At 39.9% G+C, this 14,599-nt stretch overlaps 1 protein-coding gene across 8 annotated transcripts in view; it reads right to left on the bottom strand.

Annotated features, from left to right (window-relative positions):
• SNX13 (sorting nexin 13) overlaps window positions 1–14,599 on the bottom strand; it is a 93,928-nt gene that overhangs the window by 50,037 nt on the left and 29,292 nt on the right. For 3 of the 8 annotated variants that reach the window (XM_048510778.1, XM_048510774.1, XM_048510775.1), the window contains exons 2-5: window positions 11,321–11,389; window positions 5,339–5,439; window positions 4,340–4,442; window positions 2,193–2,282 (exon numbers count right to left, since the gene is read on the bottom strand). In XM_048510778.1, the coding sequence (XP_048366735.1) occupies window positions 2,193–2,282; window positions 4,340–4,442; window positions 5,339–5,439; window positions 11,321–11,389 (363 nt within the window). Of the gene's footprint in view, window positions 1–2,192; window positions 2,289–3,820; window positions 3,928–4,339; window positions 4,443–5,338; window positions 5,442–11,320; window positions 11,390–14,599 lie in introns of those variants that run through there. The other 5 variants (XM_048510780.1, XM_048510776.1, XM_048510777.1 and 2 more) reach the window with 5 other exon arrangements.

The raw sequence follows: 14,599 nt of genomic DNA, 5'->3' as shown, positions 1-14,599 counted from the left end.
AGTTTATTTCTGGCACGCTGACAACAGAAATGCATAAGCTCAATCTTCCATTTTGCACACCAAAAATACATGTAGGTACATGAACAGGTTTAGTTTAGTCAAAGTTCTCAAAATGATGGGTAGATACAAATGTGCAACAATGACATTCCTAGAATTTAAAGCACTACATAACTGGTGTACACCATAGTGTTTAGTCAAGTGCTTCAGTCAGAGAGCTGTATTGGCCATAAACATTTCTGGAAACTTTACATCTCTAGTTTTCCATGGACAGAACTAACATCTTTTAGTTAGTTGGACAGAACTAACATCTTTTAAGAGCAGCAGTGGCATAGGAGGTTAAGAGCTCGTGTATCTAATCTGGAGGAACTGGGTTTGGTTCTCCGCTCTGCCACCTGAGCTGTGGAGGCTTATCTGGGGAATTCAGATTAGCCTGTACACTCCCACACACGCCAGCTGGGTGACCTTGGGCTAGTCACAGCTTCTCAGAGCTCTCTCAGCCCCACCTACCTCATAGGGTGTTTGTTGTGAGGGGGGAAGGGAAGGAGATTGTAAGCCCCTTTGAGTCTCCTACAGGAGAGAAAGGGGGAATATAAATTCAAACTCTTCTTCTTTTTAAAAAGGGGCCTCTAAGGAAACAAAGTGAATCTTGTAATCCAACTGTAACACTTGGTTGTAAATTTTAGGAGAATATGTTCTACTGTACAATTAAAGTATAGGAAAAAGACTTAGCAGGACCTGTTTTTGTATCACCTAAGAACATTTTAAAAAGTTACAGGGACTAGGCTGAAGATCTAGAAAGGTTAATAAATTTTGCCTGTACCAAAGAATTCTGCTAGAAAAGCACAGAAACTTTATTTAATGGAGATAAAACTCCTCATTTAGATTAACTCAGTTTCAGACCTTTGGGGAACAGGCAAGGTTTAAATATCTTAACAAATAAACGTAGTCAATGTTGGAATACTATATATAGCCAACAGGATATCAAAGTTTCCATTGCTCATGTTCTAATATCTAATATAAGGGCAACGGGTAAAGAAGAAACGTTCTATACACTTAGTTCAGGAAACACAATTTCTATTCTAGGGCTTTGTCTGCTGGTCTGTCACATTTGTTTCCGGTTGTTTGCATTCATCATGTCTGTGGCCAAGATCTGCCTGTTGCGTAAAAAATGCACAAAAAACCAATAGCCAGGGGAAAGTAATCGAGAGCAATTTCTTATCAGGGAGAATAGCTCATAATGTGATAAAAATGCAGATGGGGCTTGTAGACTAGGTAGTGATTTGGGAAGAGAGGTTGGAGCAGGCACCTATCAAAAATCCCCATTAAGTGTCCTTTCAGCTGTTGATTTTGTTCCTCATTGTGCATCATTATTTTATTTATTTATTTATTTGGATTTATAGGGTTTAATATTGGTAGTTTGGCGGAATATAAATTTGCGGACATCGTAGTCATTTTATATAAAATCCAATATTCTAAATCAAATATAAATAAAATAAAAAGGACAACAATTTAAATACATGCTATCATTACACTGAGAAGGGAAATAGGAGGGTATGGGTGTACTTAGATATACCAAGTTAAGAGTTGTCGAAGGCTTTCATGGCCGGAATCACTGGGGTATTGTGTGGTTTCTGGGCTGTACACTCTGAAGATGCCAGTCACAGATGCAGTTGAAATATCAGGAGAAAATGCTACTAGAACACGGCCATACAACCCGGAAACTACACAACACCCCAAGTTAGGAGTTATTTCAAGAACGAGGCTAAACAGGGCTATGAAAGGGCCACTCCACTCTTAAGTAATACAAAGCCAGCATTCAGTGGTTAAGTTGTCTGCCTAGGATCTAGAAATCCAAGTTCGAATCCCCACCCTGCCACAGAAACTTGTTGGGCGACCTTTCTCAGTCTCGACCCTAGCTAGTATTTGGAGAGAAGACTTCCAAGTAATACCAGTGGCATGATATGGAAGGAGGCAAAGGCAAACCACCTCTGAACATCTCTTGCCATGAAAACCTTAGAGTCACTATGTCATGTGACTTGACAGAAAAAAATGAATTTGTACACTATACATTTTTTTACTGTACACTTTTTTCTGTTTCAACTATACTGTTTTCCAGCACAATAAACAAATTTGACAATACGTCAAAGTTAATGTGACATAATTATTATAAATCAAATATTTTAAAGACTTACTTGCTGTAGAGGTTCATCAATAATATAGGCACCGGTCAGCCTTCGATCAATTTTAATAGACTTGCTTTCTTGTTTCATTTCATCTATGCACTTTGAGAAAGGTTGGATACTTTTAGCATACATTTTCCACAGAGAAATAAAATGATAATAAATGTCTGTTTTTACAGTAAGAAAGCAATTCTGTGACTAATCCCCAACGGATCAGCTTTTCTCTTCTCTGAACAGAAGCCCTTTAAGGCATATCCTCAGGTTTAAAAAAGGCCCCTTGCAATTTGGAACATGAGGGCAGCTCTTAACGGGGGGGGGGGGGGGGTGGTTGGTTTCACTGAGCTCGCAGCACAAGACATGTACTTCCCTGGAACATGGCAATGCTTGACCCCAAAAAATTCAATACATAAAGAGTGAATGTTGAAAATTACTGGTAACTACTCTTATTCAAAGGGAGGAAACTGCTGAGAACTCCATATGAGAGCATCAGGGCTGGTTGGCCCTGATATAATATGTTTCAAGTAGCTTCCATAAAAGCAGGATTAGGCAATATTTTTTGGACCAAGGACTGGAAAAAAATGTAACATGCTTTTATGCTGATATGCTGGCAAAAAGGAGATCAGGATTGTATTTGACCATATATATGGGGAGAAAACTGAACCTCAGAAGAACTGCCAATTAGGTTTAGTCAATACCCTAGAAGTTCGGTAAAATTCGGGTTCGGATTTATTCGGGCATAAAATGATCTGTATGCCCAAATAAGACGAATAACATATTTGGATATACCCAAATATTTGAGTCCGTCTGATTTTTTTTGTACTTTTGCCTGCAGGGGGTGCATTTTTAAAGCTAGCTGCACCAAAGTTTCAGGGTATCATCTGGGGACTCTCCAGATGATACCAATTGAGTTTGGTGAAGTTTGGTTCAGGGGGTTTTAAGTTATGGACCCCCAAAGGGAGTGCCCCACTCCCCATTGTTTGGAAACAGGAGGCAATCATAGGCATAGGCCATGCCTGTCACTTTCCCCCACTCTTCTGGAGCACCTGGCGCATGGTTTGACTACTCAAACAGGGGCTTGGTCCTGCATGCTGCACAAAATGCTCTCGTGTGCTACCGTTTGGCATGTGTACCAGATGGCTATTTTCTGACCTTTTGCCTTTGTTAGTAGCTTTGGTTTGAACTGAAAAATGGTTTACCCATTTTCCAAGTCTTTACAGCACAAGCATGCTATTTGCCCACTTTCTGACAGCATTCTCTAGTTGGATGAGCCTTCCCATGTGCCCTTGCCTCCAGGATTGCAGAAGAAACAGTGAGGGAAGGAAATGATGATGTGTTGGTGTCATGTCATGTCGAAGCAAAAAGCCAGAGGCAACAACAGTGTATTGATCAGTGGTCTGAAAACTCGAAGGTATTCACCACAGCTTAATTTTTTTAGGGATTTTAATAGGCTTTTAGGAAGTTTAAACAGGTTTTATTGTGCACAGTTTATAATAATTTTTAGGTGATTTTTATGTCTTATGTTGTAATTTGCTCTGAGACCTTTGGGTATAGGGCAGGTTAGAAATGTATATATAAACAGATATAAATAAATACATAAAATAATTATAAAATTTCCTGGAAACTTCGCTGTTGCCACAAGTTTAAGCCCGGATGGACCACGGATGTGGATTGCGATGATATCCTTTCCGCCCCTTGCCTCAGCATCCGCTTTGGAGCATAATATTTGTTAGCTTTTCAGTTTAAGTACCTCAAAGTCAAAGAAAAGAAAGAGATGAGGGAACGTCCAAAGGGGGCAATTTCTAGAATGGTTATCATGACAGATTATGCAGCAAGAAGGGCCAGTAACTTATTTGTAGTATAAATGAATGGTAATACAAATGAAGAAAAATGAAAGGAGAAATCCACATTATTTATTTTAACTACTTCTATAAATCCTTTTCTGACATTATGCAATGTGTGACACACTTCACAATTCTTAATTTTACCATCTCATTTTCATGGTCAGAGAAATAACCTTATTTAAATGCAGCAAAAGGCAAAAACAGAGCCAGCATACTTAAAAGAGGGACTGTGACAAGAGTGGAAATTACCACAAAATCCACCTTGGGAAACATGAATTAATAAAAACAATGGCAATACAGTTTGTTCATGTTGCTTACTTTAGTAATGCCAAATGATGTTGGAGGAAGGAAGGAGTGTTCACACTGTTCAAGGTACTTCTCTGAACTGGTTTTTCCAAACAAAAATGTTACCACAAACCCCCTGAGAAGAATCAAATCAGTCTTTAAGCTTTAGATTAAAGACCATCATCTATTAACATTCTAGCCAAAATAATTCACCAAAACAGAAAACACATTTGTCATTTTCGACCCTTCCCCAATCCCACTCCATGCTAATGCATTTTTGCTATACCTCAAAATGGTTTTATAAAATTAAACAAGTATATTTCTGTAAAACCAACTCCTGCTTAACGTCTTTAAATTAGCTTTATTCTCTTACTGTGATAGAATAATTACCAACAGTTAATCCACCATATGATCCACAGAAAAATATTACAGTATACAGATGTAGAGAAGTAATTAAATGGAACAGCAGCATTCATATTGTGATACAAATGATTTTCAGTGAACCCCCACGTATATCTTCTCAGAACAAAGCCCCTTTACTCCCAGGTAAATACGCATACAATTTCAACCTCAGTCTTAAACCAAGGCTCAGTGGAATCCAGCTTCTATACTACTTTGTTATCTAGAAGCAACTTGTCCGTGAACTGAACTCCAACATTAGATCTAATAGAGATATGGTTCAGCTGCGCCTACAATGTCTCATGCTTTATCAGCAACATCCAGTTACACTGAAACAATTTCTGAAATATGCTCAATAATTTTAACAAGAGAACAAGCAGTGTGGATAACTATCATCAAGCAAGGGGCATAAGTTTCCTTAAACAGTGTTATGTCTTTGCATACAATAAAAATTAGGGCATTTATTTAAATATTCTGTATTATTCAATGCATCGTCTGTCTTTGAGACTCATAAATTTACAATGTTTTGTAAATGTGCCCTACCCGCAAAAACAATAGCATATCAGTGTTAGTTTTAATCTAGATAGCTTCTTTAAATAATTCAAAATGGTAACTAAAACATGATATACTTACCCACCCACAAAGCAGAAGATGTAAAATATAACAAATGGTCCAAACTTTATTAAAAAAAGCACGATGACAAGGCTTCCCCATCCCCATATGGAAAGACTGGTCTGAAATAAAATAAATAAGAATCAATAATGCATACTTTTCATGTCTAATAAAAAGTTTATAAAAGAAATTATCACATTACAAAGATGTGTGAAATGCACAATTACCATTTGAAATTAAATCTTGTCCATGTTTAAAGAGAATGTAAAGGACTATTCTTTTTTTTTTAACTATGTGGGCATACAGTTGAAAGAACATACAAAAACAGGTACGGGGTACAGAAGTCCACAAGAATTGGGGGAACAGAGTCCTCGTTCCTGTTTTGGGCAACCTGGCTGCGTGATAAATGCAACAGGCAAATATTGATTTCTATGCTTCTTCTAAAATATAACCCCTACACAAACATATGACAGCCAGTGTTGCATAATACTTAGAGTATTGGACTAGGATCTGGGAGACCCAGGTGTGAGTCCCCGCTCTGCCATGGAAGCCTACTTGGTGACCTTGGCCAGTCACACACACTCCGCCTAACCTATCTCACAGGGTTATTGTGAAGATACGATCGAGGATAGAAAAAGGAAGTAGGCAGCTTTGGAGAGAAAGGCATAGTAGAAACAAAGTTTTTAAAAAGATTGACTTGGCAGTCTCACTAGTTTAAATAGAAATTACTTCCATGGGTCAGTATTCCTCAAGAGCGCCTACCAGGTTGCCAGTGGTAAAGGATTTTTTCTTTCTTTTTAAGACAAACAATTTTAAGGCCATCATAGTTGTAGGCTTGAAGCAATTGTTATTTTTGTTTTTAGCCCTGCAAATTCTAACAGCTCAATCTGGAACCAAAGAATATGATTTATCACTAAACTATCTTCCCACCTCCCAATTTAGAAAAAGCTTATCTGAAAAACTGGACTGTCCTATTGTCATCAACTCCAACCACAGTTTTTGGACGCATGCTTAGGATCAAGATGTACAATGTTCTTAGAGAATACATTTTCAAATCTGCATCACTGAAATGCTTAAACAGATAATGTTGTTTTCTAAGACAGAGATATGTCACTTTAACAAAAGCTTATTTGGAGTTTGTAAAGCTTATTTTCCTTGGAAGATTTTTAACTTCTCCTACATTGTAAAGGAACTAAAAAAACCCAACAATTTCTTTAGGAAATAAGCTGCAATAGTATTCAGTATTTTAACAAGAACCTATGAACTTGATGCCTAGATGATGTTACCATAGCCAAGTGACTATCATTTAACTGCAGCTAAATCTGATCAGTCATGTGTAATGCTCCTAGCTACATGATTATGCAATATTATGCAATATTACTGTAGGCAATGTGATAGGCCTTTTTTACCAACTAAGGAGATACACACAGTCTCGTGATTTTGGGAATCTAGGTTTGTTTTAAACGATAAACCTCCCCCTTAGTTACTAGGTGTTCTAAAAGTAACAAGTGGGCTTTTGGTTTGCTGCCATGAGGTAAGTTTTGTGATGCACAAGGAGATGACTGAGATCACCAAGACAGGATTAATATATAAACAATTACGAAGATTTATTTATTCACAGGTTGCTTTTAAAGGAACAAACAAAAATTAAAATTGGTTTCGGCTTCAGAGAATAGTTAGAGCTTGTCTACAGTGTTTTCAGGCTCAAACATGCTTTCACTGAAGAGTCACTAGGTTGGATCCTCCCTGACATACAGGATTCTACCCATACCAACATGTCTTTCCCCGGAGTCAGCCCATCACCAGAGACTAGTCTAACAACTGAGTACTCTCTTCTTTCCCAGAAACAGAACTAAACCACTCACCCACACGACCAAGCAGAACTACCTTTCACTTTGTCACCGCTCTTTCCTTAAGCCAGACCTGAACTCCCCCTTCTCCTGTGTTCCCTCCAACATCTAATCACACTTCTCAAAGGTGTTTGGGTGTTTGGAGCGGCGCTTCTTGAAGGTGTTTGGATGTTTGGGGCAGCATTCCTATGGGCTCATCTAAGTGGCTGATTTTCCCTCCAAGGGCACGACAGCATCTTATCCAACACATAATTCTGTACAAAGCTGCCTGACCCTTGCCATCAAAATATGGCAGTTACTGGCACCAGCAACAAGATGGAACAGTTAAAAGGATAGGAACCATATGTACAGTTCTGTAGCTCTTTAAGCACCAAAATAGTTCTTGCGGAATGATTTTTTTCACAGCCACTTTTATCAATCAATCACCCACCCACAGTGGGGGAAAAGGCAAATGAAAATCCGTATTCAAGAGATAATCAAAGTTAGGCACTTCCCACTGTACTTCAGTGTTGGAAAATCTTTGTTCCAATATGGGTTCATCCATCCTAAATGTATTGCCTCTCCTGAAAGCAGACATCACAATGCACAGAATTCACTGAAATGTCTCCACCCTTTCACAGTTTAGGACTGATGCTGGCAAGGCACAGCCCCAACTCCTAAGTAACCTCCAACCCACCTCCTCCTCCCTCCTTTCAGTTTTGGACTCAACCACTGGTTAGCATTAACTCTGTATTAGGACTTTGGCTAACTGTTCAAATCAAAAGAAGTTAGAAAGGAACAAACAAGGAACAAAGAGAAATTAAGAAGAGGGACAAGAAGAAGCGACCTGGGACGTTAAAATTCAGAGACCTGCACGCCCCAGCCTCAAACTCCCTCCTCAAAACTTTCCAAATAGATCAGCAAAAATATGCCTCCTCCAAATGCTTTTGCTGAGCAGTTTCCTGATGCATGGCTGCAAGCTTCAGAAGTCTGTTCTATGGGACACTTGAAGTACAGCATGAGATTGTTGCGGTTCAGGCCTCAATAAAGAGGAAATTACCCATCTAGTCACAAAGCTCAGCAGATATGATATTATGCTGGAGAGGGGGGACTATACAATGTAGGCAGGCAGGCAACTTTCTTATCATTTATTCTCTCTGGCAACTTCTCACAGGTCCACTAACAAACAAATAAAAACCCAAGTCCACAAATTTTCATATATTGTATATACTCAAGTATAAGCCGACACGAATATAAGCCAAGGCACCTAATTTTACCACAAAAAACTGGGAAACTTATTGACTGGGGTATAATAAGCCTTCAAACTTGACTCAGTAGCAGCTAAAAACAGAAGATTTGGGAGCAAGATGAAATAGAGTTGCTTAACAGAGTTTGCATTAGGGATGAGCAGTTTTCCAGCACTCTAGGAACACAAATGAACCACTGCTTTCCTCCAAATGTAGAATAATTCTGGGATTCATAGCCATGCCAGCCTAAACTTTTTCTTCAGCAACATCAGTATTTGGCAGTAAACTACTGTATGAAGAATTGTATTCATCTAGAATGCAATGGACCAATAACCCTTAGGAGAGAAATGCCTCAGTTTCTTTTAACACACACACACACACACACACACACACACACACACACACACACACACACACACACACACACACACACACACACACACACTCTGCAGGCTGTCCTTACAGCTTGTTTCTACAGCTCTCTGGTAAGTTTGAAAAAAAGCAGCAACATGCTTACTGGATCCCCACAGCAGCCCCAGCTCCAGCTGCCATCTTGGAATTATCGTATATACTCGAGTATAAGTTGAGGGGGGCTTTTCAGCATAAAAATGTGATGAAAAAGTCAGCTTATACATTCAGTATATACAACAACTTAATAATCTACATAAAATTTGTCAGAGTCACACGCCCACAACAATACCATTTCATTTGGGTTACCAAGAGTTCGTTATCGATCTTAAAGAACAAAGGGCCGTTTCGCGCATGGCAGCGGAAAGCGGCTGGAGTTCGGAGCTTCTTCGCCGACCGACTAGAACACTGGATGACCGTCCGCCGACGGACTGGCGGTTTCCCAGGAAAGGCGAGCTGCAGGCGCCGCGTGAGCGCCGGCGCCCGCACGACTCCAACTTGTCCCTATGGGCCTCGGTAGTGTCGCCTCGAGCAGAGTAGCGCCAGGGCCAGTAGGCGTGTCCCCAGGCCTCAGCGGCAGCGGTAGTGCGGGACAAGGTGAGTGCCGAGATTGAGGCGCCCGTGAAGAGCCGCTGCCGTTCGCTCGACAAGCTGACTTCACGGCGGCGTATGTCCAGAAGCGCTTCTTGGCGTTCTCGAGGAATCACGCTATTTCACCTTGAACCAACCAGAGGCGCAGGGCCGGCGAAGCGGCGCTTCACAGCTCGCGCCGCCGATCGTCACCGATATGCTTGCAGCCTGGAGACGGCGTTTTTACCGTCTCCAGGCCGTCATTTTCCACCCGTGCGGAAACGGCCAAAGCAAAAGAAAGGATCTCAATCTACTTTGCCATGCTGCATATCATTTTATAAATTTCATGCATATTTATATTTGATCTTTTCCTAAAATTAAAAAGACTAAAACATTTGGAATGCCTTTCTTCAAATGGAATTATTTTGGCTGACTTTTCTATACCTCTTCTAGCTCTTTATGATGAAACTTTGGGGATGGAAGAGGTAAAAAATTAACATTTTACTGTTGCATATGGAAAGACTGTAAAGCAGTAAAAGGGATTGCGAAAATGAAGTGTGTAGCAATTACCTACTAACAATATCTAACAGGGAATCTGCGTTTACACTGTTGTTGCACACACTGTCAATATTTTCCTGAGCTGAACATCTTAACTTCAAGATCTCTTTTCTTGGACAATATAAACTCACATTTCATCAGGATATGTGACTGAAACTTTATTTTTGTTTATTGAATGTGTTCTGCTTTACATTTGTTTACCAGATCTTATTTTCATTCTATTGTCTATTCACCCAAATTGGATACCTGGTCACAGGCTGTTTTAATTTATCACCATGAGTAATTGTTAGCAAGCGCACACCTCTGCAAGACCCCATGCACATGCAAAGGTAGCATGATAAAACTGCCATTTGTTCCTGACTTAAAGGCACACAAAGTAAATTTCATGACCAAGCATATAGGAGACATGTAAAAATCTGTGTCACCTAGACAGCAATTATGAAACACTGTTAATGAAATGGTTGCTTGCTGAAATCACCCTATAAAACCGTTTGGCCAGGGTTTAAAAGCTATTTCAAAAAGCCATTTTAGATCCGGGATAATGTGGATCTACCCCTTCCTGGTTTAATTGACAGAAAAATTGCAGTCATATGCCCTATAAGCATTAAGACTCCTACACTTTCACCCCCATCCTTCTTCTCATTGTAAGAGTACTCCTGGATTGAACATTTGAAGAACAGCTGGGTGTTGTGGCCAGAATTGCTTGCCAACTCTTACCCCTTTTTAGGCCATTTATCCATGCACTACTTAAGCCACGGCTGTTTGCTCTGCATGGGTTTTTTGTTTACACAGGGATTGTCCCTAGCTGAAGTGTCCCTAGCTGAGCCCTTCGGGGAAGGGCAGTATAGAAATTTAATAAAAATAAATAAATAAAACAAACAAACAAACAAACAAACAAACAAAGCCAAGGAAGTGTCCCTAGCTGAGCCAACCCACCATTGTGCTTATCCATCGCTTTCTTGATTTCCGGGCAAACTCAATTTGGAGAGGTTGCCAGCCTCTTTGGCCCAGAATTACTTTGCCAGACCATGCCAACTTCATGTCAATTCCAGGGACTACCACTCTAGCAACAGACCTTAAGTGTTAAAAAATGCCCTTCTGATCATTCTAAAATGGTGGCCTGATGAGTGGGAGGAACTGCTGTTGTGTGGGCAGGGAAAGGTGGGGAGGAGTGAGAAAACCAGAAGAAAGCCTAAGTCACAGTGATCTCCTTCACTTTCCATGCGATGGGAGGGAAAAAGTTGAGACCTTTCAGAGACTTTAAGGATGATCTGATCTGACGGCAGGGCGACTACCAAAAAAGGGGAAACGTATGTGTAACCAAGAATCAGATCCAAAATCAGCTCAGTGTGAAGGTCACAAGTGCATAAATGGCATTAGACGTAGCCTACCTGGTCATGCCGATCCATGCTTTTGTAATCATGCAGCTGGATTACTGTAATGTGCTCTACTGGAATTCCCTAGAAAATAAGCAAAAAACCTCAGCTGACTCAGAATGTGACAGTCCAGTTACTGCTAGGGGTTCTCTACCTGAACAGCCTAGGTACTGTTTTTTTGTAATCCAATGTTTAATGCTGGTTAAGGCTCTGCTGATCTACAGGACTCATGCTACAACCTACTCTACTTAAGGCATGTCATTCAGCATCAACCAGTGTCCATGCCTTCTTGACTCACATTTCTAGTTTGTGATACGCTTTTCCTCAGGAAGTTAAGGGAGAAGTTTGTTTAGACATTTTTAAAAGATGCTGCAAGGCCATTTTATTTTCCAAAGCTTTTAATGTAACATAAACTGCAGGTTTAGACTGTAGGGAGGATTTTTTTTCTTAAATTGTGATTTTTAATTATTTAATTATTTAATTATTTAATTATTTATTTATTTTATTAGACTTTTATACCGCCCCATCCCCGAAGGGCTCTGGGCGGTGTACAACATATAAAAATACAATATAAAATAAGTAACCATTTAAAGCAGCGATAAAAAAATTTCAGTTCCTGTTCCAATTATACAAAAAACTCAGCAAATTAAAGTGGCGTCCAGCATTCCAGTAATAAAAAATGCCTCCCCCCTCGGAAAGGGAGGCATGGCAAGTCTCATTAGATGACAGGTGGCCCAGTTGTCAAGGGCCGAAGGAAGGGGGCACCATTAGCGGCTGGTTCCTCCAAAGGCCCGGCGGAACAGCTCCGTCTTACAGGCCCTGCAGAATTCCCCAAGGTCCCGCAGGGCCCGGACAGCTGGAGGAAGAGTGTTCCACCAGGCCGGGGCCAGAGCTGTAAAGGTCCTGGCCCGTGTGGAGGCCAGCCACATCACTGAAGGGCCAGGGACCACCAGTAAATTGGCCTCCGCTGATCGGAGAGGCCGTGTGGGGACATATGGGGTGATGCGGTCTCTAAGATACAATGGTCCCAGGCCGCGTATGGCCTTAAAGGTCAACTTATTCCCTTCTTAAGGGAAGGGAATTTAAATTATGAGCCTTGAGCCACAAAAAAATGTGGGTCAGAAACAAACAAACAAATAAAGATCAGAATAGCCCTGGAACTTAATCCCATTTTCTCTGTGTGGCTGAGATCTTCATATGCATTTAAAAATTCAGTTGTGTCCAACATTTTTCACAACGAAGGCAGAAACACTACATATATCCCTGTCTTCATTCTGCAATCCTTCCCTGTCTTTTTCATATGAGCTTTACCTACAGACATTTTCCTCCTTCTGATTAACAAAAACACTGATTTAAGCATGTTTTAATATTTTTAGCAATCTGCACTTCTGGTTTGCTGTCTGTTCATCCTATTGCCATCTTTTCCTCTTAGTGGTGCTTCTTGTTATACACATTTGGACTACCAGCGTGCTAGCTATACTTTCAGGTCTTCACAACGATATTATCTGGTGTTTTTGGTGCTGATGGGCACCTCTTCTATGGATTCCTTCCAAAAATAACAGCCTAAATAGACAGTCCATGGTATCTATGATGTCCAGAAGCTTAACACCAGACAAGCCAGTCACTAAGCAACCAACACATCCACCAATGTCTCTGCATTTAATCTCCCTGGATTCTATTATTAGGTCAATATTGTCCCTCAAACTAGGGACTATTTCCTTCTTCCTCAGTATGACACCTTCCTTTCCCAAAGATCTCAATTGTTTAACAGCTGTCAGCCTGGGAATGGGAACTCTCTGACAAGTCTCTCTACATATCTTCTTAGCCTCCCCAGGTCAATCGCCTTCACTCCAACATAATGAAGCTGTTCCCCAGCAGCCAAAACTTCAGTGTACTATAAAAGCATGAAATACTCACTCATATGTGACTATGAGTGCACAACACAGAGTCACTCAAATGGGTTAGGAGATGATTCCGAGTGTTTTTAATTTGTTCTCTCTTGAAGAGCAAAAACAGTGTTATCAACAGTAATCAAACTAATCAATAAAAAGAAAAATGCCACTAATCATCATCAGTACATTATATCCATAAAAAACAATCTCAGTAGCCCAAACTATCAAACAGATAGTTCCTATTAGCCAAACATCATAGAAAAAGAACAATTCAACTAAGGATATAAAGGTCAGAATTGATAAAACACAACCGACCTCTGGAAATGATTCCATAGCCTTGATGCTGCTACTATCAATACATTCCTTCAAAATAATCCCACTCTTCCTCCAAGCATCTCAAGATGTTTCTTGTTCTTTCTTTCCTTTTATCCTTATAACAGTTCCATGAGGATGGTTAGGCCATGGAGCTGACTTTGACATATGTGGGGTCATAACTCTGTCTTGCTTGCATATGAGAGTTTAGGGGTTAGAGTGTCAAACTAGGAACTATAAGACCCAGGTTCAATGTGACAGAAATGTTTGTCACTTAGTTAAAATGACATTTCAATCCCTGATTAAAAGTTATTTCATTCTTTAAAAACCCCTGCATATTCTCATTACCAAATTCATTCATTCATTCATTCATTCATTCATTCATTCATTCATTCATTCATTCATTCATTCATTCATTCATTCATTCATTCATTCATTCATTCTATATTGTATAAAATGTATATCTCACCTTTTTGCCCTCACAAGGGCCACTAAGGCAACTAAGAAATTAAAACATGCACAATAAGCTAATTTTTCAAACCCATCAACCCCCCCTAACCCCCCATTATTAAAGCCAAAAAAAAGTAAAAATGCAAACACAAAACCACAATTAAAAACATTTGGCAGGAAGATGAGATCACTTAGGGAATGCCAAGCAAAATAAAAAGTCTTCACCTGCTGGTGGAAGATGGCATAAGTTTATTCCTTAAATAATAAATTATGAGAAAATGGATTACTTCCCATATCATGTCTCCAGACTTGCTAATAGATCAAACCACTTCTTCATAATGTAAGTGGATTGATTTATTAACTAATCTCCAGGCATGGTCTGGAACATAGTGATTCAGAACCTGTACTACCTTGCTGCCCTGACCATTATGGCCCAGGCTAGCCAGATTTTACCACTTCTTGGAAGCTAAGCAAGTAATCCTGCTTTGCTGGGCGACCAACTAACTACCAAGAAAGTTTGGGGTCACTAAACAGAGGAAAGCAATGGCAAACAAGCAATCTCATGCCTTGAAAAACCCTTCATTTAAAATACAGAATTATATAGAGTCACTTTGGCTTCTAATTCCTTTGCCAGAATTAT

The sequence above is a fragment of the Sphaerodactylus townsendi genome, linkage group LG11 (assembly GCF_021028975.2).
Source record: "Sphaerodactylus townsendi isolate TG3544 linkage group LG11, MPM_Stown_v2.3, whole genome shotgun sequence".
NCBI lineage: Eukaryota > Metazoa > Chordata > Lepidosauria > Squamata > Sphaerodactylidae > Sphaerodactylus > Sphaerodactylus townsendi.
The sequence above is the reverse complement of the archived record's forward strand: the minus strand, read 5'-3'. Positions and strand labels throughout refer to the sequence as shown.